The 24,995-nt window shown below is 47.8% G+C and overlaps 2 protein-coding genes across 4 annotated transcripts in view; one reads left to right on the forward strand and one right to left on the reverse strand.

Annotated features, from left to right (window-relative positions):
* Positions 1 to 7,439, forward strand: part of SZT2 (SZT2 subunit of KICSTOR complex) — a gene marked incomplete at its 5' end in the record, with an annotated part of 50,820 nt that extends 43,381 nt beyond the window's left edge. For both annotated transcript variants that reach the window (XM_079697564.1, XM_079697565.1), the window contains 10 exons: positions 418 to 508; positions 754 to 834; positions 917 to 991; positions 3,210 to 3,423; positions 3,846 to 3,999; positions 4,138 to 4,260; positions 4,367 to 4,772; positions 4,904 to 5,020; positions 6,345 to 6,413; positions 6,567 to 7,439. In XM_079697564.1, coding sequence (XP_079553690.1) covers positions 418 to 508; positions 754 to 834; positions 917 to 991; positions 3,210 to 3,423; positions 3,846 to 3,999; positions 4,138 to 4,260; positions 4,367 to 4,772; positions 4,904 to 5,020; positions 6,345 to 6,413; positions 6,567 to 6,710 — 1,474 coding nt within the window. In that variant the 3' untranslated portion in view covers positions 6,711 to 7,439. The remainder of the gene's footprint in view (positions 1 to 417; positions 509 to 753; positions 835 to 916; positions 992 to 3,209; positions 3,424 to 3,845; positions 4,000 to 4,137; positions 4,261 to 4,366; positions 4,773 to 4,903; positions 5,021 to 6,344; positions 6,414 to 6,566) is intronic.
* HYI (hydroxypyruvate isomerase (putative)) lies at positions 7,439 to 9,959 on the reverse strand (the record flags this gene model as incomplete). 2 transcript variants are annotated; one of them, XM_079697566.1, is made up of 8 exons in its annotated part: positions 7,439 to 7,598; positions 7,718 to 7,852; positions 7,941 to 8,010; positions 8,123 to 8,172; positions 8,261 to 8,339; positions 8,539 to 8,653; positions 9,572 to 9,683; positions 9,761 to 9,959. In XM_079697566.1, 8 exons carry the CDS (start codon positions 9,957 to 9,959, stop codon positions 7,525 to 7,527), a joined length of 834 nt encoding a protein of 277 aa, XP_079553692.1. In that variant the 3' UTR covers positions 7,439 to 7,524. The 2 variants fall into 2 exon arrangements, with proteins under 2 accessions (XP_079553692.1, XP_079553693.1); XM_079697567.1 differs by having other exon boundaries at positions 7,439 to 7,661.
* Between the last annotated feature and the right edge of the window lie 15,036 nt (positions 9,960 to 24,995).

Genomic DNA, 24,995 nt, shown 5'->3' on the forward strand with positions numbered 1-24,995 from the left:
CATCAAGCATCTGCTTGCGCTTTCCCCATGAAATCTTAGACAGACATCACACTCTCCCCTCCCTTGCTGTCCACAGTAAGCAGGTATCTCCATCCGCTCATAGGTGTCTCTCCCCAATCACAGCAGCCTCTGCGGCTCTACCCTCACCCTCTCACTGGAAGAGAGGGGCCTGGTCTCCGCCTCCCCCTTAGAGCAGCAGCTGCTGTGGAGAGAGCCCCGCCCCACAATCGAGCCCTGGACTCCTGGCCTAGCCTTGCCACTTACCCACCGTGGGACCCCAGGCAGGTTTTTCCCTTCTCTGGGCCTGTCTCCTCTCCTGCAGAACGATTCCACGTGAAATGGGTTCTGGGTCTGATAGTCGTAACCCTTCACCCCACTGGCCCGCCTCACCCCCTTGTCCCTCTTCCTTTTCTGCAGCACCAGCCGGCTGCGGGCCATGGCTATCCTTGGAACAGAAGGTCGGGGCTCCTTCTCCTGCCCGAAAGCCAAGACTGAAGGGAGCCCCAAGGTAACACGTCATCGTGTTCCTTCCCCAAGAGTGAAATCAGTGATGCCTCAGACACCAGCATTACTGAGCCTGAATTATTTGTCCAAGGCCTAAAGCCAGGGGCTCTGGGTGATGACTGAGGCCATTGACCCCAGCCTGACACCATTAAAGGCACTGACCAGGGGACTTTCCCTGATGGTCCGAGGCTGGTGAGCCCCCTGCCGTTGCCCCTTGCCCCTGAACCCCCGTCTTTTTCCTTTCTGCAGAGCACTGGCTGTCCCGTCACCACATACCACCTGCAGCGGGCACTGCCCGGGGGCATCATCCTCATGGAGCTGGCCTTCCAGGTGAGCAGAAGGAGCTCTACATGGGGAGAGCCAGGCCCACCTGTCTCTCGCCCTCCTGACCTCATCTTCGTCCTCTCTCCAGGGCTGTTACTTCTGTGTCAAACAGTTTGCCCTGGAATGTTCCCGAATCCCCATGGGGCAAGCTGTCAACTCCCAGGTATGTAGTGGGGATGGAGGGCTGTGGGGTCTCAGCCATAGGCAGTGCAGCCCCTGTGACCATCTGGTGCTGCAGGCGTCTGGGCCATTCCAGTGCTGTGACTGCCTCAGGCACCAGTCTTACTCTGTGGTAGTCCAGAGCTGTATTCAGCCATGGCACTGGGGGCAGAAGGCAGTGCAGCACAGTGGCTGGTCTGGCCCTGTGGTCATTCTGGCACTGACCATAGATGGGTAGACAGTGAGGACATTTGAGCAGAGCAGGTAATCTGACACATGGGTGGGTCGGTGCCATGGGCAGTCCTGGCCTCATCTAGGGCTGGGGACAACCTGGCACTGTCCATATAGTCACTAACACTTAGAATGTGGACTAGAGTCCCCACCCACACAGCACAGCCCCCCACACTCAGTTGTTATTTCTGTCCCTGTCTGACTGCCTGAAGCCAGGGCTTCTGCACCCCATGAGGTTCTGAGCACTCAAGAGGGCTCAGAACGAATGAGTCGCGACTGAGTGTGGTCAGAGACCCGAAGCCCTCCAGCCTTGAGTGAGTTCGGCCCCTTCGTTGTTAGGCTTCTGCCTTCCTTGTGCCTTGAGTTGAGTTTCTGAGAGATCAGGGTCTGACTGGGTGCGGTCTGTCGCCCTCCAGTACAGATGGCACAAACTCTTCCCGTATCTGGACAGCTTAGATCCAGCCCACATGTGGTTGCCTTTAACTTGGGTGTGGATGCCTGGTCTAGTCATCACAGGATAGTGAGATCCAGGAAAGCTTGGTGACTTTAGTGCAGGAACCTACCTGGGCCAGGGCACAGAAGGGAGATTGGACAGGCAGGTACTCTTTCACACTTTGCTGTAGTACTGGCGGGAAGGACCCACCCCATTATTCTCTTGAGCTTCCTGAAGTCCTGGCTGCCCTGCCCCCTGATCTCCATCCAGCTTAGCTCTCTCTGCACCTACATATCTAATCTCTAACCTTACTTAGATTTCTAAGTTGCTTTATTATAGCTATTATGTATTTATTAACTGCTTAGTATACATGCTAAGGGAAGAGGAGAATTTTACTCCTACTGTGCGGATAAGGAAACTGAGGTTCACGGAGGTTAAGTGATGTGCCCCAGGGCACACAGCTAGTTGCTGGCAGTACTAGGGTTGCAAGCTGGGTCTCTGACTCTGAGGCTTATCCTTGGTTACTGCAGTTTATCATGCAGCTCTAAATTTATGAGGATCTTTCCTTTATCTCCATGGTAGATGAGGAAACTGAAGCAGAGAGGTTGTGACTTACCCAAGGTCATGCAGCTACTCTGACTCCTAGGCAACTGCTGCTTCTACAGTCATGGTCAGGTAGATTCTGCCAGTCTAGCATCACCTATCCAACTGTTAACACACTCTCAGTAACACTGATTTACACCAAGAGAAGCACCAGCTCTGTGTCTCTGCCCTCCTTTCTTCCTGCATCACTGGTTTGTTCATTCATTCATTCATTCACAGATGAATTAGAGGAGGCCAGCCCTGGACTAGCCTTGGCAGGATGTCCCAGAAGCTTTACAAATGAGTGGGAGTTAGCCAGCTTTGGGGATCAGGGGGAGCAGCATTCAGGCAAAGAGAACGGCAGGTACAAGAGTGTAGAGAAAATATGTGGTATACTTCGGAAGAGCAAGTAATTTGATGAGAAGATAAAGCTGGAGAGATGGGAGGCGACCAGGAAAACCTTTCCAATAGTGAGTAATTACACACCTGGCCTACCCTGACCGCCCTGTTTATAACCACACCTGCTTTATTTACTGCTGGATTTTCCATAACCGTCTACTAACGTGCTGTTTACTCATTTACTCTGCCTAATGTTTATTGTCTTATCTCCCCACTACTAGACTGTAAGCTCCTTGAGGGTAGGGGTTTGTATCCCCAGCAACTAGAACAGTACCAGGTAGGCACGTGGTAGGCACTCGACAAGTATTTGTTACATGCGTGAATCTGTGCCAGACGTGAGTGGAGACTGGGATACAGAGTAAAAAAGGTTCATGTCTCAAAATGGTCAGTTCATGTAAACAGAGTTACAACACTGTATAATGTAATGAGGAGGGCTTCTCATAGAAGCGTTTCTGGCAGAGGGGCCCACGGCGACGGGGTGAATCTTGAGCTGCCGTTTCCCAGGCAAGAGGAGGGAAGTGAGATGTGCGGGCAGCCTGCCACCGTTTCCTGACCTGGTTCCCCCCCACCTCCCCAGCTGTCCATGCTGTTCACGGAGGAGTGTGACAAGGTGCGGGACCTGATGCACGTGCACTCGTTTAGCTACGACTTCCACCTGCGCCTCGTGCACCAGCACGTGCTGGGTGCCCACCTGGTGCTGCGGCACGGCTACCACCTCACCACCTTCCTGCGACACTTCCTGGCCCACCACCCTGATGGGCCCCACTTCGGCCGCAATCACATTTACCAAGGTCAGTGCCCAGGGGCAAGCCAGTGAACCCGAAAAAGAACAGGCCGCCAGGTGTCTCAAGCCAGGGCCGGGGGGACCACTTCGGGGGCCAGACCTTGTCTCTGCCTCTCCTGTCCTATATGGTCAAGTCGCCTCATGTCGCCTGGACCCTGTCCCCATGTCTCTGTCTTAAGTTCTTCCCAGTCTGTTTTCATAGCAAGTTTGGTTTAATTTTCATAGCAAGCAAAGTTTAGATCCTGTGTCATGTGTACCCTGCCCCCTCTGTGTCCTGAGCCACTTCTGTCCCATCTCCATGTCCCTCAGGATCTCCCCAGAAAGAATCGGCCTGCCAGCCGATCAGAGCCTCAGGGATTCCCATCCTCCGGCCCCACCAGATCACTGTGTCTGTCCCAGACTCAGTGTCTCCTGTAACTCGCCCCTCAGGGACCCTGGAGCTCCCCACTCCGCTCATTGCTGCCCACCAGTTGTACAACTACGTGGCCGACCATGCCAGCTCCTACCACATGAAGCCACTGCGGATGGCCCGGCCAGGAGGCCCCGAACATAATGAGTACGCCCTGGTGTCGGCGTGGCACAGGTAAGGCGAGAGAGGATGCCTGGAGCCGGAGTCGGGGTCATCCTTGCAGTGGGGGACCCGCGTTTTCTTGGGCAGAAGGGGTGGGGTTGGCTTCATCAGAACCTCAGGCTTGACCTCTCCCCAACCCCCACCGCACAGCTCTGGCTCCTACCTGGACTCTGAGGGACTTCGTCACCAGGACGACTTCGACGTGTCTCTGCTTGTTTGTCACTGTGCCGCACCCTTTGAGGAGCAAGGAGAGGCCGAGCGGCACGTTCTGCGGTCAGCAGAGCCCCTGCCTTGAACTTGCCCATTGCCCAGCCGCTCCCTGCTGTTGCCCTGTGTCTCTCCTGCTGTGACCGTCACACTCCTGCCCCCTCCCCCCCAGGCTGCAGTTCTTCGTGGTGCTCACCAGCCAACGAGAGCTCTTCCCCAGACTCACTGCTGACATGCGCCGGTTCCGGAAGCCGCCCAGACTGCCCCCTGAGCCAGAGGCTCCTGGGAGCTCAGCCAGTAGCCCTGGGGAGGCCTCAGGGGTTGGTCTGGCCCCTGGACCGGCTCCCCTCTTCCCCCCACTGGCTGCAGAGGTGGGCGTGGCACGGGCACGGCTGGCTCAGCTGGTACGGCTGGCTGGAGGGCACTGCCGTCGGGACACCCTTTGGAAGCGCCTCTTCTTGCTGGAACCACCAGGACCTGATCGGCTGCGACTAGGGGGGCGCCTGGCCCTGGCCGAGCTGGAGGAGCTCCTAGAAGCAGTCCATGCCAAATCCATTGGGGACATCGACCCCCAGCTGGTAAGCAGCTGTGGGTTCCAGAAGGGGCTGGGATGGATGCTAGGAATTCCACTGGCAGCCAGGGTAGAGGTTGCAAGGGTCTCAGAGGTGGTTCTGGAACAGCAGATCCATGCCTGTGGACCTTCCCCTAGGACTGCTTCCTGTCTATGACGGTCTCCTGGTACCAGAGCCTGATCAAGGTTCTCCTAAGCCGCTTTCCCCAGAGCTGTCGCCATTTCCAGAGCCCAGACTTGGGAACTCAGTACCTGGTAAGTCTCCTTGACCTTCCTCTGAAAGGGGAGACACAGCAGAAATCCTCATCAGAGAGATAAGGTCCCCCTCAAAGAACCCCAGTCTGACTAAACAGGGAGGCTGACATGGAGTGACCACACCGGTAGATAGATGTAAAACCCTTCAAACACCAAGCCACAGCATGTGATTCACTGAGAATAACCTAGAGCTGTGCCCTCAGGGCTAACAAAAAGCACAAACCTTGGCTAGCGATCCTGAGGGCCAAGCTCTGGAACCTTGGGAGTATTTGCTCTTGGAGGTTCCAGTCCCAGAAAAGACTTCCTGGGCTTTCAGGCCTTTTTACCAAAGTGTGCTCCTCACACCAGCAGCGTCAGCACCACCTGGGCGCTGACCGAAGTGCAGACTCTCAGACCCCACCCTAGACCTGCTGGCTCAGAACCTGCCTTTCAGCCAGATCTGCAGGTGATTGGTGCACACAGTAGAGGTTGACAGGTTGCTGGGAAGGACAGGTAGAGAGGAGAGCTATGGCAGTGGGCACAAGCCTGGGGATTGAGAGCCTAAAGGATGGCCCCAACGAGAGCAGTGATCAGGAGAGGAGACATTCAAGAGAAGATTTCAAAAGAAAAGGTACTCGGTCTGTGGTAAGGGGTCCTGCGGCACAGTGCTTGTGGGGAAGACTAGTTTCAAGGTGTGACAAAGCATCACCCAGAGAAGCTGAGGTTAGTTAGGGTAAGGCTGCGGTGGTGCAGGTGGGTGTGAGCAGATGGGGATGCTTCTGTGGGTGGCGGGAACGCTGAAGCAGGAGTGGGTTTGGGGGAAGGGTGAATTGAATCTGAGGCCCAGGAGGACCTTCAAGGACCACAGTCTAGAAGGTATATGGACATCGGGGATTGGAGCTCAGGAGAGAGATGTAGGCAGCACTTATACAAACAGGTGGTGACTGAAGCTGGGCATAGAAGAAACTGCCCAGGGAGAGATCACAAAGCTGATCACCAGCGACAGGCATCAGGGAGGCCAGAGACATGAAACCCAGGAGGAAAGGAGGGCTCATGTCAAGGGGAGAGAACCCTCCTTCGCTGATGGGCTTCAGTGTGTCAGCTTATGCAGGGCCTTCCAGTCAAGTACCACTCGCTCATTCTGATGAGGCTGGACAGGCTAACCGGGAGCCAGTGAGGACGAGGACCGAGATTGGGCTTGGAGGAGGTCCTGGGTGACCGTTCAGTGCAGGTGGGGTCAGGTGTGGTGATGGAAGCGGGCCTTCCTCAGACTGGTCCCACTTTCAGGATGCCTTCAAGGAGGGTCTGTGCCTCACTCCGCATCTCATTTTGTCTTTTGCTGCAGGTTGTGCTGAATCAGAAGTTCACTGACTGTTTTGTGCTAGTGTTTCTGGATTCCCACTTGGGAAAGACGGTGAGAACGGGAGGGGGCGGTAAGGGGCTTTGTGTCAGCCTAGTGGGAGGCTGTACCCCAAATGCTCCATCCCAGAGCCTGCTGAGGTTGGGGAGCCCTGCTCCCTGGGCTCAGCCTGCCCTCCTCTCACCACCCCCGCCCCATGTTCCCCAGTCTCTGACAGTGGTTTTCCGAGAGCCCTTCCCGGTACAGCCCCAGGACAGCGAGAGCCCCCCTGCCCAGCTGGTCTCTACTTACCACCACCTGGAGTCCGTCATCAACACAGCCTGCTTCACCCTCTGGACCCGCCTCCTCTGAGGGATGGACCACTGAATGTCCTCGAATTATGGCTCTGTAGGATTGCCCACTTGCAGCAGGACTGACCAGCCCTCCTGGGCCCCCGGGCAAGACTGGACACTGAGGGCTGCCAAAGGTTGTGTGAATGTGTCTTGGGGACCTGGTAGCAGGAGCTGCCCTCCCTAAACACTCGCTGCCACTGACCAGCCCAGGGATCCAGAAGGTCCGGTCACCCCCCTGAGGTGCCCATGCCATCTCAGGTCCCTGGGCCCTGCCAGAAGGAGACTCCTCCTCCCTGCTCACTTGGTAGAGTCTGGGAATTCTCCACATCAGGTGGCACGTAGACCCCTTAGAGTTCCCCTGCCTGAATCCTGCCTCCGAGTCTCGGTTTGCTGTCAGCCACCCGCCTCCCCCACCCCCATCTTGAGCCCTGTGGTCTTCACTTCCCACTGGGACATCATTGCTGGCCAATTGCCACTGAGATAAGACACCTGGGTTCCAATCCCAGCTCTGCCTTTGAAGCATCTGTGACCACGGGTGAGTCCCTTTGCTCTCGGACCTTTGGTTTCTCATCTGTACGTGAGGTGGGGAGCTCAAAAGCTCTCCCATCTCCACAGCCAACACTGGCACAGACTGGAGGACTTGAACGTGAGCTGTATGTCCCTTCTCTGCAGGAAGGAAGTGACCCAAAGAAACTGGAAAGTTAGGCACTGTGTGTCCCTCCCCCTCCAATAACATACACACATGGAAACCTTCAGCAGATTGTCTTTAATTCAGAGGAGACTCAGGGTGTGCAGCTCACCATCCCAGAGGTGTGTGGCTGGAGCGCAGGACCTCACTGGCCAGCCTGTGGGCGGCCCCGCTTATCCCAGTACGAACGTAGCCAACTCAAGCCCTCTACCGTGTCTCCTGAGGGGAGAGGGACCCGAGGCATCTCAACCCACGAGGAGGAAAACAGCCCCTGCCTGACACCTGTCCCTCCAGAGCCCCTTCCCCAGGGCCAGGCCTGGAGCTCAGCCCACCCTCACCTCGAGGCTGGTACTCGCAGCCCACAAAGCCTTTGTAGCCTTCATCTTCCAGCAGTTGGAACAGATAGGGGAAGTTCAGCTCTCCAGGGCTGCCGGGTTCCCCTCGGCCCGGGACCTGTGCCACCTGCACGTGCCCTGGGAGCAGATGTGGGGGGTAGAAAGAGTGGGAGGACAGAGGAAGCAGCATAGCAAACTAGGAAGAAGCCAAGAAAGGGGCTCTCACCAACGAGGGGCAGGAACTCCCGGATGTTCCCTGTCAGGTTCCCGTCCATGATCTGCCAGTGGAATATGTCCTGGGGCAGAGATTCCGACAGTCACAGACCCTGCAGGCCACACCATTCTGCCTGGATTTGGAGAACACAGGCCCATGGGCCCTCTGAGAAGCACTCCCTCTCTCCCACTTACCATCTGTAACTGGAGGTTGGGTCTTCCAACTTTCTCTAAGATGGCTGCCGCTGGGAGAGAAACCGGGGAGGGGGCCATGAGACTCAAGGAGTGTGCAAGAATCAAGGGACAGGAGGAGACACAGGGCTGGGGTCCTACCCTGCTGGGGCGTATCCAGGAAGTACCGGGGGTCCGTGATGCGGGTGTTGATGGGCTCCAGCAGCCCCACAAGGTTCTCCTAGCACCAGGCGGGATCCGTGAGTAGAGCTCTCCCGGAGGTTTGTACCCCCTCAATCACCGATCAAGCCCGTCACCAATCCCTCCGGCCTGGACCGGGGCCCAGCCTTGTGCCTCACTGCTCTCCCCACTGTGCATCCCCTCCACACACACACACATTCATGAAGCATGTGTGTCCGTATGTGTTTTCACCGTCTCACCTGAGCCAAAACCCCAGCTGCGTGCCTCAGGTTCTCCAGAAAAACTGTCTCCATTTCACCCCTGACTGCTGCTCGATCAGCCCCCTGGGGCACTCGGCCAGCCATCAGGTGAATCCTGTGGGGAAAATGGGCCTGGAGGGGGCTGTGGAGTCCATCCTCGAAGCGCGAGCCTTCACTCCGTCGCTCCCTGGGTGCACCTCTTCCAGCTGCTCTCCCATCATGCCGGCTTCCCATCTCCCCAGGTCTCTCACTTAGCCCCTCCTGTACTTCCAAATTCCCTTTTCCGTGCCCCTTCTCCTCATGCCTACAAACATGATTAAGTCTCACCTTTAAAAAATTACTTTGACCCTTACCCTTCCCAGGAATTCCACGCTGCTTGTCACTCTTCCTTGCATCTGTTTCTTAGCTTCCCATCTGTTTTCTGCACACACACCCCTCCACCCCCTTAATAACCCCTTGTTGCCAGTTCCTTCTCAGCCTGGTTGCTCTGTGCAGGATTTGACATTTATGAGATCAGCCCCACTTTGAGTCCCCCTCACTTCACCACCTGATCCTTTTCAGCCACCTCCAAAGCAGACAGGTTACATTTCCAGCCTCATAAACTCTGCAGAACACAGCAAGCCCCTCTTGCCTTTGGCCCCTGCATCCTTGACTGGAATGCTCCTTACCTCAAGCAAGTGCCCACTAGAGACCCACTACTTACTACCTGTAAGAAGCTTTCTCTGATCCCAGAAAGAGTTACTGCCTACCTGCTCCCACAGCCTCCTTGAACTGACCTGTCCTCAAATGGATCACTCCGTTTGTTTACTGTGCCATCTCCCACGTCAGACTAAGCTCCCAGCATGAGTTGAGCAAGAAGGAGTTGCAAACTGAGAGTGACACACAACAGATGAAATACAGGAGGCAATTTACAAGGGACCCGGACGGAAGGGGCGAAGAAGGGCCAGTGCGCTCGGACCTCTGAGCCTCTCAAGCCCCGGCGGCCTGTTCTCTCGTGGGTCATGGGGGCGGGGGATTGGAGAGAGGAGGATACCTGGGACAGCCCAGAGCCTTGGCGTACAGCACAGCCTGCTCCAGCCCATTTCGGAAGGCCGCCTGCCTCCCGGGAACGGCCCCCAGCCCCATCTCCCCTTTCTCTCGGTCTCCTGCGGAGAGAATGGGCCTCAGTTCCCGGCTCGCTCTCCCGGCTCGCCCCGCCTAGGCCCGGGCCCCCACGGCGCACCCGGGGGCGTGTTGATCAGCACGAGCTGTAGCCCCACTTCCTGCGCCGTGCGCGCCAGCGCCTCCGGCGGCTCCCCGTACGGCCAGCCGACCTCGGCCGCCTCGAAACCCGAACTGCCCGCGGCCCGGAGCCGCGCGGTGAGGCCGGGGAGCTCGGTGAACAGCCACGACACGTTGGCCGAGAAGCGCAGCGGAGCCATGTCCGGCCGGGAGCGCGGGTTGGGCAGAATCCGCGCAGCCGGAAGGCGGCAACCGCGGGCGGGGCCGGGGAGGGGAGGGGACTGAGGGCCCGAGCGGGGGGCGGGGCGGGGCGGGCTCCGAGGCGGCGGAGGAGCCCGGCCCCGCCGGGCGGGGGCGCGCTGTCGCCGCGAGCTGGGTGCCGGCTCTCTCCGGCTGGGAAAGCCGTGCGTCGTAAAAACCGCGGACTGGCCAGAAAAGTGCACTTTCCCTGACGGGAGAGGGCGGCGCGGGGAGGGCGTGCGGGCCCAGTTAACGTGAAGGAGCGTGGACGCTAACAAACGCTTCGTGTTTTTCCTTCATTATAACCAGAGTACCTGTTCATTATGGAACATTTGAAAGTGTGTGCCGCACCACTCACCCGTTAACTTTCCCGTACAGAGCAAAAACTAAACACGTGCAGTCTTTTCTTAGAAAACCCTGATCATAGTGTATATGCGATTTTATGGCATATTATTTCGTGAGCATTTCCCGTGAAAACCTTGAATTAGCTGCTCACTGTTCCGCGCCTGGACAGCCCAGAATTGATCATGCTACTCTGTTGATGGTCATTAGGGATTTCAACGTGTGTGTGCGCGTGCGCTATAAAAGCACTTTAATGCACTTCTTGGTCCCATCTCTGAACCGTTTTCTTAGGTTTCTTTTGTAGGAACAAAGTACGAAGTCCTTTATAAGGAAAACTGCCCCCATCCCTGGACTCCGCACTGAGCGGCTATGGGCGGGCTGTCCCCTCTCAGCCCCGACTGATTGGACCACGGGAAGACATCTGATCCAAGGGCAGCCAATCCATAGAATAGCCCAAGATCTTTGATTTGTCCAATTTGGAAAGATAGTCTGGCCAATCAGATTCCCTCTTGGAGAGTTCAAACAAGGAAATACTGAGAGCCAAGTAGGAGGTGGGTTTGCCAGAGGATGACTGTGGCTGTAGAAACTAAATAAGCAGGAGTCAGGTGGTAAAGAAAAGCTAGAGCAGAGCGGGTGGGAAACTGAGCACTATGAGTAGGGGTAGCACGTTGAGATACCGCTGCTGCAGAGTCCTCAGGACTGGCCAAACCCACGGCAGCTCCCAGGTCTACGCTTCCCAAGGCCAGGATGTTTAGACTTTCCCGGGTTTCTGTGTCTGTAACCTCTTAATGTTTCTTCAGATCATTCGAATGACTTTATCAATATTTCAGCCACACTAAACCAACTGAATGGGCAGATTCCAAGGTGGGTGAAAAAATAGGAGCATGCTTAAGTTCTTGACGACTGTGCTAAATGGCTTTTCAAATATACTGTCAGTTTACACTTGGACAATACATTCATAGACGTCATCTTGATCTGCTTCCTGTACTAGCTTTGACAAAAAGCAGCTTGAAGTGCAACATCAGGAGCACCCAGCGTCCACTGTCTTCCTGTCACTGCTGTGTGGCATCCCAAGTCAGGCTCACCCAGTCACCTGCGGTCCAGACTCAACTCAGAGTTAATCCAAGTGCCTGGCAGGTACTGTTTCTTCAGCACTGCCTCCAAGCAAGGACTGCCACCAGCTATGACTGATCACCTGATTTCTTGCCCCCCTGCAGCTGGCATTATACTTGGAAATCAGACTCCTCCTGGAACGTGTTTCTTGGGTACTGTCCAATCAGGATGTGACCTCACTAAGTTTAACATTTTAATCAATCCCAACTTCAGCGTGTTTATGGTCCATTGTTGGCAATACAGAATAACATCTAAGGTAAGTAATTCCTTATTAACACTTCACTGTAAATCTCTGAGTATGCAAATTCTATTTAAGACTTTCAAAGCACCACCATCTGCTGGGGTCTGTACCAGAAACAAAACTTGTCCAGCCTCCAATGGTTCCACTCCTTTTTCGTTTGTATTCCCTGTAGGGCAGCAGAGATGATGTATAAACTAGATGTGCATGACTCACTTTTCCCCTTAATTCCCTTACAACCACCTTTACATAATGTATCAAACTATATACAAGAGAGGTACAATGCCCATGACAATTATTTTCTTTAGTCACCATTTGTCTATATCTTAACCCACTTTGCAACATAAGCATTACACTAAGTTATTACAAATCTTGATTCTTTGCATTTAACTTTTAATCAAAGAACTTGTACAGGTATGATGATCAGTTACGATAACAACAGCTTGTAAATAATTACATGGATGATGGCTGACACATGCACGTAGAGTTCAGATTCGCATTTGAGCACTGGATTGCACTTGCCAATGTTGTAAAAAATAGTACAACTAATATGTGAAATGCAAATCAAAACCTCAATGAAATTTCATTTTATACTTTCCAGATTGGAGGGGAAAAAAAACCCTTAAAAGTCAGACAATAGCAAGTATTGGAAGGGATCTGGAACAACTGCAACATTTATTCACTGCTGATAGGAGTATAAATCACTACAACCACTTTGGAAAATAATTTGGCATTATTTCTTAAAACTGAACATTCATATACCTTTGATCCAGCAGTTCCTTGCCTGGGTTTATCTCCTGGAGAACCTTGTGCACGATTGTCTCAGGAACTAATTCAGTGATGTTCATAGCACCACTATGTAGCAAAAATAAGGAATTAATTCAAATGTCCCTTGATAAATGTATAGATGTGTTGCTGTATAGTCCTACAGTGTTGTTTATAAAAGTGAAGAAAAAGCTGGTGACTCAAATGGTAAAATTGAGTTTGCTCCTGGATTAGAGTAATATATGAAAAGCTTAGTGACGTTTGGGTTGAATTGAAAGCATCAGTGTGAACACATCGAATGGATAAATCTCAGAAACATAATCGTAAGTGAAAGAAGCAAATCACAGAGAAATATATACAGTATGATTCCATTTTACATGAAGTCAAAAGCAGGGAAAACCAAACAATACCTTGTGTAGGGCTACAAACATCTGTGGTAAAACTATAAAGAAGAGCAAGTGATAATGACCACAAAATTCAAGATGATAGTGACCTCTGGAGTGGGAGGGAAGGGAGTGGCATTGGAGACTTCAAGAGTTATGGTTGTCCCCTTTCTCTGGTGTGGTGTGATCACACATCTTTGTTTTATCACTACTCTTTATATCTTACATATATTTTATAAATATCATTTTGTATCTGTTTCATATTTAATAAGAACAAAATTTTAAAACTTTCTGCGTGCATTATTACCACCTGTTAGCACATTTTCTATTAACCTCCTCATTGTAGTATCATGAGAATCTCAAGGTTTTTCTACAGACTCAGCTTGTTTGTATTAGACTAGAATTACTACTTTTTGGATTCAATGTGTCACTGCTCAAGCTAGTGGTCTTTGATCGTATTACCTGCTCAGAACCTATGCTAGGCAGCCTGTGAAATGGTCCCCGGTGATCTCCACATCCTGGTCTCCATGCCCCCTCTGCTTGAATATGGGCTGGACCTCGAGATTCACTTCAAACAAATAGAATACAGCAAAAATGGTCCAATGTCACCTCAGAGATTAGGTTACAAAAAGGCTTTGGCTTGTGTCTTGGGTGCCCTCTCTCACTCTTTCACTCACTTGCTCTGAGGAAAACCAGCTGCCATATTGTGAGCTGCCCTATGGAAAGAGCTATGTCAAGGGGCTGATGCAGCCTGTGAATGAGCTTGGAAGCAGGTCTGCTCCCACTGAGCCTTAAGATGACCGTGATCCTGACCAGCACCTTGACTGCAGCCTCATGACAGATAAGGTTTGAGTCAGAGACATCCACCTAAGGCACGCCCAGATTTCTGGCCTACAGAAACTCTTTGATAATAAACATTTGTCATTTTAAGCCACTGAGTGGTGGGGTAATTTGTTAGCAGCAATAGATATCCAGTAGAGATTCCCTTTCTTCTTCTGGGAACTGTTCCCTTGTTTGGGGGAATTATCACTTTCACCACTTCTTCATCTTAAGTGTGAATAGGTGCTGTCATCTTCTTATAAGATCCTCTCTTCCCAGCCACAGTGATTGGTCAGTGAGTGGGCACCTGACCCAAGCTGGACCAACCAGAGAACCTGTTATAGACATTGTAGGTTGCCTACCCCACATCTGTCGCCTCTTTTCTCCTTCTTAATAGAACCATACCTCATGGGGACACTCAGGCAGAGAGAATAGAAATGATGTACAGAGAGACGTGGCAAGAAAAACCGAGAGAGGCATTGTAGTCGCTTGGAACATCTGTAAGGAAATCAATCAAGCTAGCCTTCCTGCTTCATCTTAATTCTTTCCAAAAAAGAGATGTCTCAGAACTAACTTGCTTTTCCCATCCCAAGAGCAAGCATTGTGCACATTTCAAAAAACACTTGGTGCTTTTGGTAAGAAGCAATTTGAAGACCTGGACCCTGGGCACTTGGGCTATGTATTTGTATCATTTCATGAATTTATATCATTCAATATAGCTGGTAGTGGTAAACTGGATGACTGATAGCAACTTAGGGATCTCAGTGTCAATGAGGGAATCTTTATCTTTCAAAGTCATGAGTTTATGCTGATGATTTTTATTTCACCCGATCTTCATTAAGCTTTTTCCTACCTTGCTCTAACACAAGAGCATCTTCATTTCTATTTTAACTTTCTTATTTGAGCTCCCAGTCTTTTTATCACTTTTATACAGCATGTTCAAATCAGGCTCCATATATCATGTTATATATTTTCACATCCAACCATGTGTTCAGAATCTAGTGTCACTTTATTATTTGTTTGAACCATTGAGTCTGCATTTCTAAGGCTTCGGAATTTAACTTTCCCACTTTACTCAATTTTACCAGTAATAGTCCATATCACACAGATTCATGATAGCTTGTAACTGTGTCAAAAAGGAAACTAAAGCTTTAGTGAAGTTTTTCTTTCATAGGTTTCTACTGTATCCAAGTATGTCATAGAGGGATATCCGTGATACATCTATTATACATTAGGACTCGATAACTAAAATTTCAGCACATTTACACAGAATCATTTCACACACACAGTACATTGAATAATAACATCATTATACAAAACAGCATTGAATCACTTTACAAAATTTGTGCTTGCATGAGCGATCATTATATTCTTGGAAGAATATAATAATATTTGCTGTTCCACGTTATACATCCTTATCTTTAAAAGAAGGCTCCTATAACTGGCCCTTATCTTTAGTTTCTATTCTATTACTGGGTGGCTGGATTGCATCCAGAAACTCTTCTTGTGCCGTTCCCCTATATATGCATGTTGTTAGAAACACATGAAGGCTCTTGGCCATATTATTTAATAGAGTGTTAGCTAATTACATACCCATCCACATGCAATCTTTAAACTTAAATACAACCAGTGAATGTATGACTCAAAGAGTACAAGTGTGGATAGTCAGAAAGGTTTTTTTATCATGTTTAGAATTTTGAAAAATCTCAATAACCCTAACTACAGAATCTTATTCTTCCCTTGTTTAATTTTTATACTCATGAATTCTACCCATGGTATTAGGTGTATATTTTTTGCAACTTGTTTTTTTTTTTCCACTTAGCATTATATATAGGAGGTCTTATAGGATGTCTTTCCTTTGTGGGGGGGAATATATATATATATATATATATATATATATATATATATATATATATATATATAAAAACTCAATCTGTCTTACTGTTCTTCCTTTCTTTGGCCATTCTTTTAACTGCATTTTATTCCAGAATATGAAAAAAAATTTTTTTTCGGTATGCAGGCCTCTCACTGCTGTGGCCTCTCCCATTGCAGAGCACAGGCTCCGGACACGCAGGCTCAGCGGCCATGGCTCACAGGCCTAGCCGCTCTGCGGCATGTGGGATCTTCCCGGACTGGGGCATGAACCCGTGTCCCCTGCATCAGCAGGCAGACTCTCAACCACTGCGCCACCAGGGAAGCCCCAGAATATGAAAATTTTATGCTTCCCCTATTGATGGACAAAAAGATTGCTTCCAATTTATCACTATTACAATAAACATCCTTGTATATGCCTTTCTGTGTGTGGATACAAATATGAGTATTTCTCCAGTATATATCTCTGAAAGTGGACTTGCTTGGCCAAAGGATATGCACGTTTAAAGTTCTAATTCACTGCCAAATTGCCCTTCAAAATGCTTTATCAGTTTACATTCCTACTGACAGCCTATGAGCGCCTGTTTCCCTACATCTTCATCAAGGCTGGATTCTTGCCAATCTGAAGCGGGGAAAAAACATTTAAAAAAATCAAATCCTTCATTATGACTGAAGTTGAACATCTTTCCAGATGTTTATTTGCCATTAGCATTCCCTCTTCTGTGAATTGCTTATCTGTAGACTTTGTCCACTCTTCAGTAGGATTCTTAATGTTTTAATTAATCAGTTTGTAGATGTTCTTTATAGAAATTCTGGATATTAAGCCTTTGGCTGTTTTTTGCTTACCTTTGACTTTATTTAAAGTATCATTTGCTGTTCAGAGTGTTGGAGGAGTGCCACCTTTCTACCAGGCTTCACATTCCCGTTTTGAAGGAGGTCTGCCCTCTATAGAAGTCTCTGGGCGCCTGCCCCGCCTTCTCCGTCTTTCCCAGGGGGAGGGGAGTGACTCCTTTGGAAGAAAGGAGGAGCCAGACTGCTCAGCTCAGTCCCATCCTCCCTTCTCTCTGTAAAAAAGCACACTCCCTACTCTACCCGCCTCTGCCATAAGTTTTACAGGAATAAACCCTCACAGGGCTGACATCAGGGGTGAAATATTAGCAACCTGCTTGCCTAGCAGACCTAAGCCATATTGTCCAGTGTCAGTTGTAGTGGTAATAAAGGTAATATTTGTATCTCCATCTGCCATACTCCCGTGCCTATCTCTTAATAGGTTCTTGTATCACTGAGTCCAAACAGAAAACAGATGGCACACTCAAATTAGGATAATTCAGAAGATTGAATAAAGGGACTATTTATGAAGGCGTGGGCAGGCCGTATGGGAGATACATGGGATAGTGCAGCAACCTAGGGCTGGGAACAGCAGAGCTGTTACTCCTCCTAAGCCTGAAAGCGTGAAGGGGATGGGGGCATGGGGACTGAAATCCGGGAGGAGAAAGTCGTGCAGAGATAACTGTCCTACGAGGAACCGAAGCCCTCAGTTGCAGGACATGGGCAGCCTGAGGCAGCCTGTAGGGAGGAAACCTGAGAAATAAATACCCTACCTGACTCTCCTTCTGCCCTGTAATCTCCTGCTGGGCCTCCCCACTAGATAAACCAACCAGAGCCCAAGGACAAGGGAACCCATTGATGGAGCCAACATCAGTCCCTCTGGGCAGAAAGCAAGGAGGAAAACAGAATGAGGGACAAACAGGAAATATCTGGCAGGGTTCTCCTCTTTCTTCCCTCAGTATGCCCTCTCATTATTCACCTGGGTGAAAAATTCGCATCCCCATCAGCGGGATGCACAAAATCCCACTGACTACCATTTTATCAAGAGGCGATCTCAATCCAGAGAAACCTCTCTGGAAACCTAAAGCTTTATTACCACTAGTGTTCTTCAAATAAGGAATCGGGTTAAAGTGAGGAGAGGTGTGGTAGGCAGAATCCGGAGATAGTCTCCCCAGATTCCTGCTCCCTGGTGTACACACCCGGAGTGTGTTTTCTCTGTTTTTCAATCAAACACTAGTCTAGATACTGCTATGAAGGGATTTTGCAGATGCAGTTAAGGTCCCAAATCATTTATGAAAGGGAGACTAAGCTGGGTGAGCCTGACCTAGTCAGGAGAGCCCTTAAAAGTCCCAGGGCTCTTTCTGGTGAAAGAGATTTGAAGTTAATGCGTGAGAAGTTGTCCATTGGTGGCTTTGGAAATGGAGAAGGAATATGGGTGGCCTCGAGGAGCTGAGAGTAGCCCCTGGCTGACAGCCAGCAGGGATAAGGAAGCCTCAATCCTTTGGCCATGGGGAACTGAATTCTGCCACAACCAAGTGAGCCTGAAAGAGGACCCTGAGCCCCAGATGGGAATGCAGCCCAACACCTTGATTTCAGCCTTTTGACACTTTGAGCAGAGAACCCAGCCATACATGCCGCGCCTGGACTTTTTTTTGGCCACGCCACGTGGCTTGCAGGGTCTCAGTTCCCCGACCAGTGATTGAACCCAGGCCATGGCAGTGAAAGCCCAGAATCCTAATGAGTAGGCCACCAGGGAACTCCCTGCTCCTGGACTTCTGCCCTACAGAACTGTGAGCTAGTAAATGGGTGTTGTTTTAGGCTGCTGAATTTGTGATAATTCATCAGATAGCAGTAGAAACCCATACGGGAGCAAACAGTAAAGAAACATAGACACAGCTGTTACGGTTCCCATTTTTGCAGCTGGTAATAGGGCCTAAATTGGTAATCACAGCTGTCTTCTTCCAGCACTCAAAGCAAGTTCCCTTTGCCCTTTCCAGCACCACAGCTGAATGAGTTTCTTTACCTGGTGGAATGACACATGCCTTCATTGCTGTAGGATCCAAGTCTTTGGTGGTCTTGACAGTATCGGGTTGTCAATTTCCACTGACCAGAACTTTAGAGCAAGAGAAGAATTAGAGTTGTCTTAAACCAAGTCCTCCTCATCCCCACTGTGTAGCAGCAACACAATATTCCCTGGTGATCAGGATCAGCCACCTCAGCCAAGCTAGAGAACCTCTCCTCTGACTGTTTAGTGGCATGTGGAGCCTAAAATGAACAGGGGAAATCTCAGCTTCTAGTTCATTGGAACCATGACCATGTTTCCTGGCAGAAGAATTTACTGCTGTGGACACTAGAAGCTTCAGATCCACCAAGCCTTTGGTTGCAAGGATGGAAAACAAAAAAGTCTTCTAGTGAATGATTAGGTGAAACAGTGAGAGGGACCACTCCCAGAGCCCTTTGTTCTCTGGCCACGAATCCTGCCATGGGAGAGATGACACCAAAAACTGACCTCCGGTTTAGAACATACACTGCTGGAAGGGTGTTTTCTTCCCTCTGGCACTGTAACTGAGTGCTTAGTAATCCACTTCCCGTTCTCTCTGGCTGTTTCATTCTAGGTGATCAGCCACATGAAAATATCAGTGAATTTCATGGGCATGAGCCTGTTGCCACACTTGTTTTGTTTTGTTTTGTTCTGTTAACTTTTTAATTTTATTTTATTTATTTTTTAATACAGCACATTGTGATTAGTCATCCATTTTATACACTCTATACATGTCAATCGCAATCTCCCAATTCATCACACCCCCACCCCCACCCCCCGCCTCTTTCCCCCGCTTGGTGTCCATACATTTGTTCCCTACATCTGTGTCTCTATTTCTGCCCTGCAAACCAGTTCATCTGTACCATTTTTCTAGGTTCCACATATATGCATTAATATACGATATTTGTTTTTCTCTTTCTGACTTACTTCACTCTGTATGACAGTCTCTAGATCCATCCACATCTCTACAAATGACCCAATTTCATTCCTTTTTATGGCTGAGTAATATTCCATTGTATATATGTAGCACATCTTCTTTATCCATTCGTCTGTCGCTGGACATTTAGGTTGCTTCCATGACCTGGCTATTGTAAACAGTGCTGCAATGAACATTGGGGTGCGTGTGTCTTTTTGAATTATGGTTCTCTCTGGGTATATGCCCAGTACTGGGATTGCTGGGTTGTATGGTAGTTCTATTTTTAGGTTTCAAGGAACCTCCATACTGTTCTCCATAGTGGATGTGTCAATTTACATTCCCACCAACAGTGCAAGAGGGTTCCCTTTTCTCCACAGCCTCTCCAGCATTTGTTGTTTGTAGATTTTCTGATGATGCCCATTCTAACTGGTGCGAGGTGATACCTCATTGTAGTTTTGATTTGCATTTCTCTAATAATTAGTGACGTTGAGCAGCTTTTCATGTGCTTCTTGGCCATCTGTATGTCTTCTTTGGAGAAATGTCTATTTAGGTCTTCTGCCCATTTTTAGATTAGGTTGTTTGTTTTTTTAATATTGAGCTGCATGAGCTGTTTATATATTTTGGAGATCAATCCTTTGTCCGTTGATTCCTTTGCAACTGTTTTCTCCCATTCTGAGGGTTGTCTTTTCGTTTTATTTATGGTTTCCTTTGCTGTGCAAAACCTTTTAAGTTTCATTAGGTCCCATTTGTTTATTTTTCTTTTCCTTTCCATTATTCTAGGAGGTGGATCAAAAAAGATCTTGCTGTGATTTATGTCAAAGAGTGTTTTTCCTATGTTGTCCTCTAAGAGTTTTATAGTGTCCAGTCTTACATTTAAGTCTCTAATCCATTTTGAGTTCATTTTTGTGTATGGTGTTAGGGAGTGTTCTAATTTCTTTCTTTTACATGTAGCTGTCCAGTTTTCCCAGCACCACTTATTGAAGAGACTGTCTTTTCTCCATTGTGTATCCTTGCCTCCTTTGTCATAGACTAATTGACCATAGGTGCGTGGGTTTATCTCTGGGATTTCTATCTTATTCCATTTATCTATATTTCTGTTTTTGTGCCAGTACCATATTGTCTTGATGACTATAGCTTTGTAGTATAGTCTGAAGTCAGGGAGTCTGATTCTTCCATCATCGCTTTTTTCCCTCAAGACAGCTTTGGCTATTTGGGGTCTTTTGTGTTTCCATACAAATTGTGAATTTTTTTGTTCTAGTTCTGTAAAAAATGCCATTGGTAATTTGACAGGGATTGCATTGAATCTGTAGATTGCTTTGGGTAGTATAGTCATTTTCACAATATTGATTCTTCCAATCCAAGAATATGGTATATCTCTCCATCTGTTGGTATCATCTTTAATTTCGTTCATCAGTGACTTATAGTTTTCTGCATACAGGTCTTTTGTCTCCCTAGGTAGGTTTATTCCTAGGTATTTTATTCTTTTTGTTGCAATGGTAACTGGGAGCGTTTCCTTAATTTCTCTTTCAGATTTTTCATCATTAGTGTATAGGAATGCAAGAGATTTCTGTGCATTCATTTTATATCCTGCAACTTTACCAAATTCATTGATTACCTCTAGTAGTTTTCTGGTGGCATCTTTAGGGTTCTCTATATATAGTATCATGTCATCTGCAAACAGTGACAGTTTTACTTCTTGTTTTCCAATTTGTATTCCTTTTATTTCTTTTTCTTCTCTGATTGCCGTGACTAGGACTTCCAAAACTATTTTGAATAATAGTGGTGAGAGTGGACATCCTTCTCTTGTTCCTGATCTTAGAGAAAATGCTTTGAGTTTTTTACAATTGAGAATTATATTTGCTGTGGGTTTGTTGTATATGGCCTTTATTATGTTGAGGTAGGTCCAGTCTATGCCCAATTCCTGGAGAGTTTTTTATCATAAATTGGTGTTGACTTTTGTCAAAAGCTTTTCCTGCATCTATTGAGATGATTATATGGTTTTTATTCTTCAGTTTGTTAATATGATGTATCACATTGATTGATTTGTGTATATTGAAGAATCCTTGCAGCCCTGGGAGAAATCCCACTTGATCATGGTGCATGATCCTTTTAATATGTCCTTGGATTCTGTTTGCTAGTATTTTTTTTTTTTTTGCAGTATGCGAGCCTCTCACTGTTGTGGCCTCTCCCGTTGTGGAGCACAGGCTCCAGACCCGCAGGCTCACAGGCCTAGCTGCTCTGCGGCATGTGGGATCTTCCCGGACCGGGGCACGAACCTGTGTCCCCTGCATCGGCAGGCGGACTCTCAACCACTGAGCCACCAGGGAAGCCCTGTTGGCTAGTATTTTTTTGAGGATTTTTGAGTCTATATTCATCAGTGATATTGGTCTGTAATTTTCTTTTTTTGTAGTATCTTTGTCTGGTTTTGGTATAAGGGTGATGGTGGCTTCATAGAATGAGTTTGGGAGTGTTCCTTCCTCTGCAATTTTTTGGAAGACCTTGAGAAGGATGGGTGGTAGCTCTTCTCTAAATGTTTGATAGAATTCACCTGTGAAGCCATCTGGTCCTGGACTTTCGTTTATTGAAAGATTTTTAATCACAGTTTCAATTTCATTACTTGTGATTGGTCTGTTCATATTTTCTATTTCTTCCTGGTTCAGTCTGTGAAGGTTATACCTTTCTAAGAATTTGTCCATTTCTTCCAGGTTGTCCATTTTATTGGCATAGAGTTGCTTGTAGTAGTCTCTTAGGATGCTTTGTATTTCTGAGGTGTCTGCTGTAACTCCTCCTTTTTCATTTCTAATTTTATTGATTTGAGTCCTCTCCATCTTTTTCTTGATGAGTCTGGCTAATGGTTTATCAATTTTGTTTATCTTCTCAAAGAGCCAGCTTTTAGTTGTATTGATCTTTGCTATTGTTTTCTTTGTTTCTATTTCAATTATTTCTGCTCTGATCTTTATGATTTCTTTCCTTCTGCTAACTTTGGGTTTTGTTTGTTCTTCTTTCTCTAGTTCCTTTAGGTGTAGGGTTAGATTGCTTATTTGAGGTTTTTCTTGTTTCTTGAGGTAGGCTTGTATAGCTATACACTTCCCTCTTAGAACTGCTTTTGCTGCATCCCATACGTTTTGGATCGTCGTGTTTTCATTGTCATTTGGCTCTAGGTATTTTTTGATTTCCTCTTTGATTTCTTCAGTGATCTCTTGGTTATTTAGTAAAATAATGTTTAGCCTCCATGTATTTGTGTTTTTTATGTTTTTTTCCCTGTAATTCACTTCTAATCTCATAGCATTGTGGTCAGAAAAGATGCTTGATATGATTTCAATTTTCTTAAATTTACTGAGACTTGATTTGTGACCCAAGATGTGATCTATCCTGGAGAATGTTCCGTGCACACTTGAGAAGAAAATATATTCTGTTGTTTTTGGATGGAATGTCCTGTAAATATCAATTAAATCTATCTGGTCTATTGTGTCATTTAATGCTTTTGTTTCCTTATTAATTTTCTGTTTGGATGATCTGTCGATTGGTGTAAGTGAGGTGTTAAAGTCCCCCACTATTATTGTGTTACTGTTGATTTCCTCTTTTACAGCTGTTAGCAGTTGCCTTATGTATTGAGGTGCTCCTATGTTGGGTGCATATATATTTATAATTGTTATATCTTCTTGGATTGATCCCTTGATCATTATCTAGTGTCCTTCCTTGTCTCTTGTAACATTCTTTATTTGAAAGTCCATTTTATCTGATATGAGTACTACTCCAGCTTTCTTTCGATTTCCATTTGCATGGAATATCTTTTTCCATCCCCTCACTTTCAGTCTGTATGTGTCCCTAGGTCTGAAGTGGGTCTCTTGTAGACAGAATATAGATGGGTCTTGTTTTTGTATCCATTCAGCGAGCCTGTGTCTTTTGGTTGGAGCATTTAATCCATTCACATTTAAGGTAATTATGGATATGTATGTTCCTATGACCATTTTCTTAATTGTTTTGGGTTTGTTTTTGTAGGTCCTTTTCTTCTCTTGTGTTTCCCACTTAGAGAAGTTCCTTTAGCATTTGTTGTAGAGCTGGTTTGGTGGTGCTGAATTCTCTTAGCTTTTGCTTGTCTGTAAAGCTTTTGATTTCTCCATCGAATTTGAATGAGATCCTTGCCAGGTAGAGTAATCTTGGTTGTAGTTTCTTCCCTTTCATCACTTTAAGTATATCATGCCACTCCCTTCTGGCTTGTAGAGTTTCTGCTGAGAAATCAGCTGTTAACCATATGGGAGTTCCCTTGTATGTTATTTGTCGTTTTTCCCTTGCTGCTTTCAATAATTTTTCTTTGTCTTTAATTTTTGCCAATTTGATTACTGTGTGTCTTGGCATGTTTCTCCTTGGGTTTATCCTGTATGGGACTCTCTGTGCTTCCTGGACTTGGATGTCTATTTTCTTTCCCATGTTAGGGAAGTTTTTGACTATAATCTCTTCAAATATTTTCTCGGGTTCTTTCTCTCTCTCTCCTCCTTCTGGAACCCCTATAATGTGAATGTTGGTGCGTTTAATGTTGTCCCAGAGGTCTCTTAGGGTGTCTTCATTTCTTTCCATTCTTTTTTCTTTATTCTGTTCCATAGCAGTGAATTCCACCTTTCTGTCTTCCAGGTCACTTATCCGTTCTTCTGCCTCAGTTAGTCTGCTATTGATTCCTTTTAGTGTATTTTTTATTTCAGTTATTGTGTTGTTCAACTCTGTTTACTCTTTAATTCTTCTAGGTCTTTGTTAAACATTTCTTGCATCTTCTTGATCTTTGCCTCCATTATTTTTCCGAGGTCCTGGATCATCTTCACTATCATTATTCTGAATTCTTTTTCTGGAAGGTTGTCTATCTCCATTTCATTTAGTTGTTTTTCTGGAGTTTTATCTTTTTCCTTCATCTGGTACATAGCCCTCTGCCTTTTCATCTTTTCTATCTTTCTGTGAATGTGGTTTTTGTTCCACCGGCTGCAGAATTGTAGTTCTTCTTGCTTCTACTATCTGCCCTCTGATGGATGAGGCTATCTAAGAGGCTTGTGCAAGTTTCCTGATGGGAGGGAGTGGTGGTGGGTAAAGCTGGCTGTTGCTCTGGTAGGCAGAGCTCAGTAAAACTTTAATCCACTTGACTGCTGATGGGTGGGGCTGGGTTCCCTCCCTGTTGGTTGTTTGGCCTGAGGCGACTGAACACTGGAGCCTACCCGGGCTCTTTGGTGGGGCTAATGGCTGACTCTGGAAAGGCTCAGGCCAAGGAGTACTTCCCAGAACTTCTACTGCCAGTGTCCTTGTCCTCATGGTGAGACAGAGCCACCCCCAGCCTCTGCAGGAGACCCTCCAACACTAGCAGGTAGGTCTGATTCAGTCTCCTATGGGGTCACTGCTCCTTCCCGTGGGTTCCGATGCACACACTACTTTGTGTGTGCTCTCCAAGAGTGGAGTCTCTGTTTCCCCCAGTCCTGTCGAAGTCCTGCAATCATATCCCGCTAGCCTTCAAAGTCTGATTCTCTAGGAATTCCTCCTTCCGGTGCCAGACCCCAGGTTGGGAAGCCTGGCGTGGGGCTCAGAACCTTCACTCCACTGGGTGGACTTCTGTGGTATGTGTTCTCCAGTTTGTGAGTCACCCACCCAGCAGTTATGGGATTTGATTTTATTGTGATTGCGCCCCTCCTACCATCTCAT

The sequence above is a fragment of the Hyperoodon ampullatus genome (assembly GCF_949752795.1).
Source record: "Hyperoodon ampullatus genome assembly, chromosome: 2".
NCBI lineage: Eukaryota > Metazoa > Chordata > Mammalia > Artiodactyla > Ziphiidae > Hyperoodon > Hyperoodon ampullatus.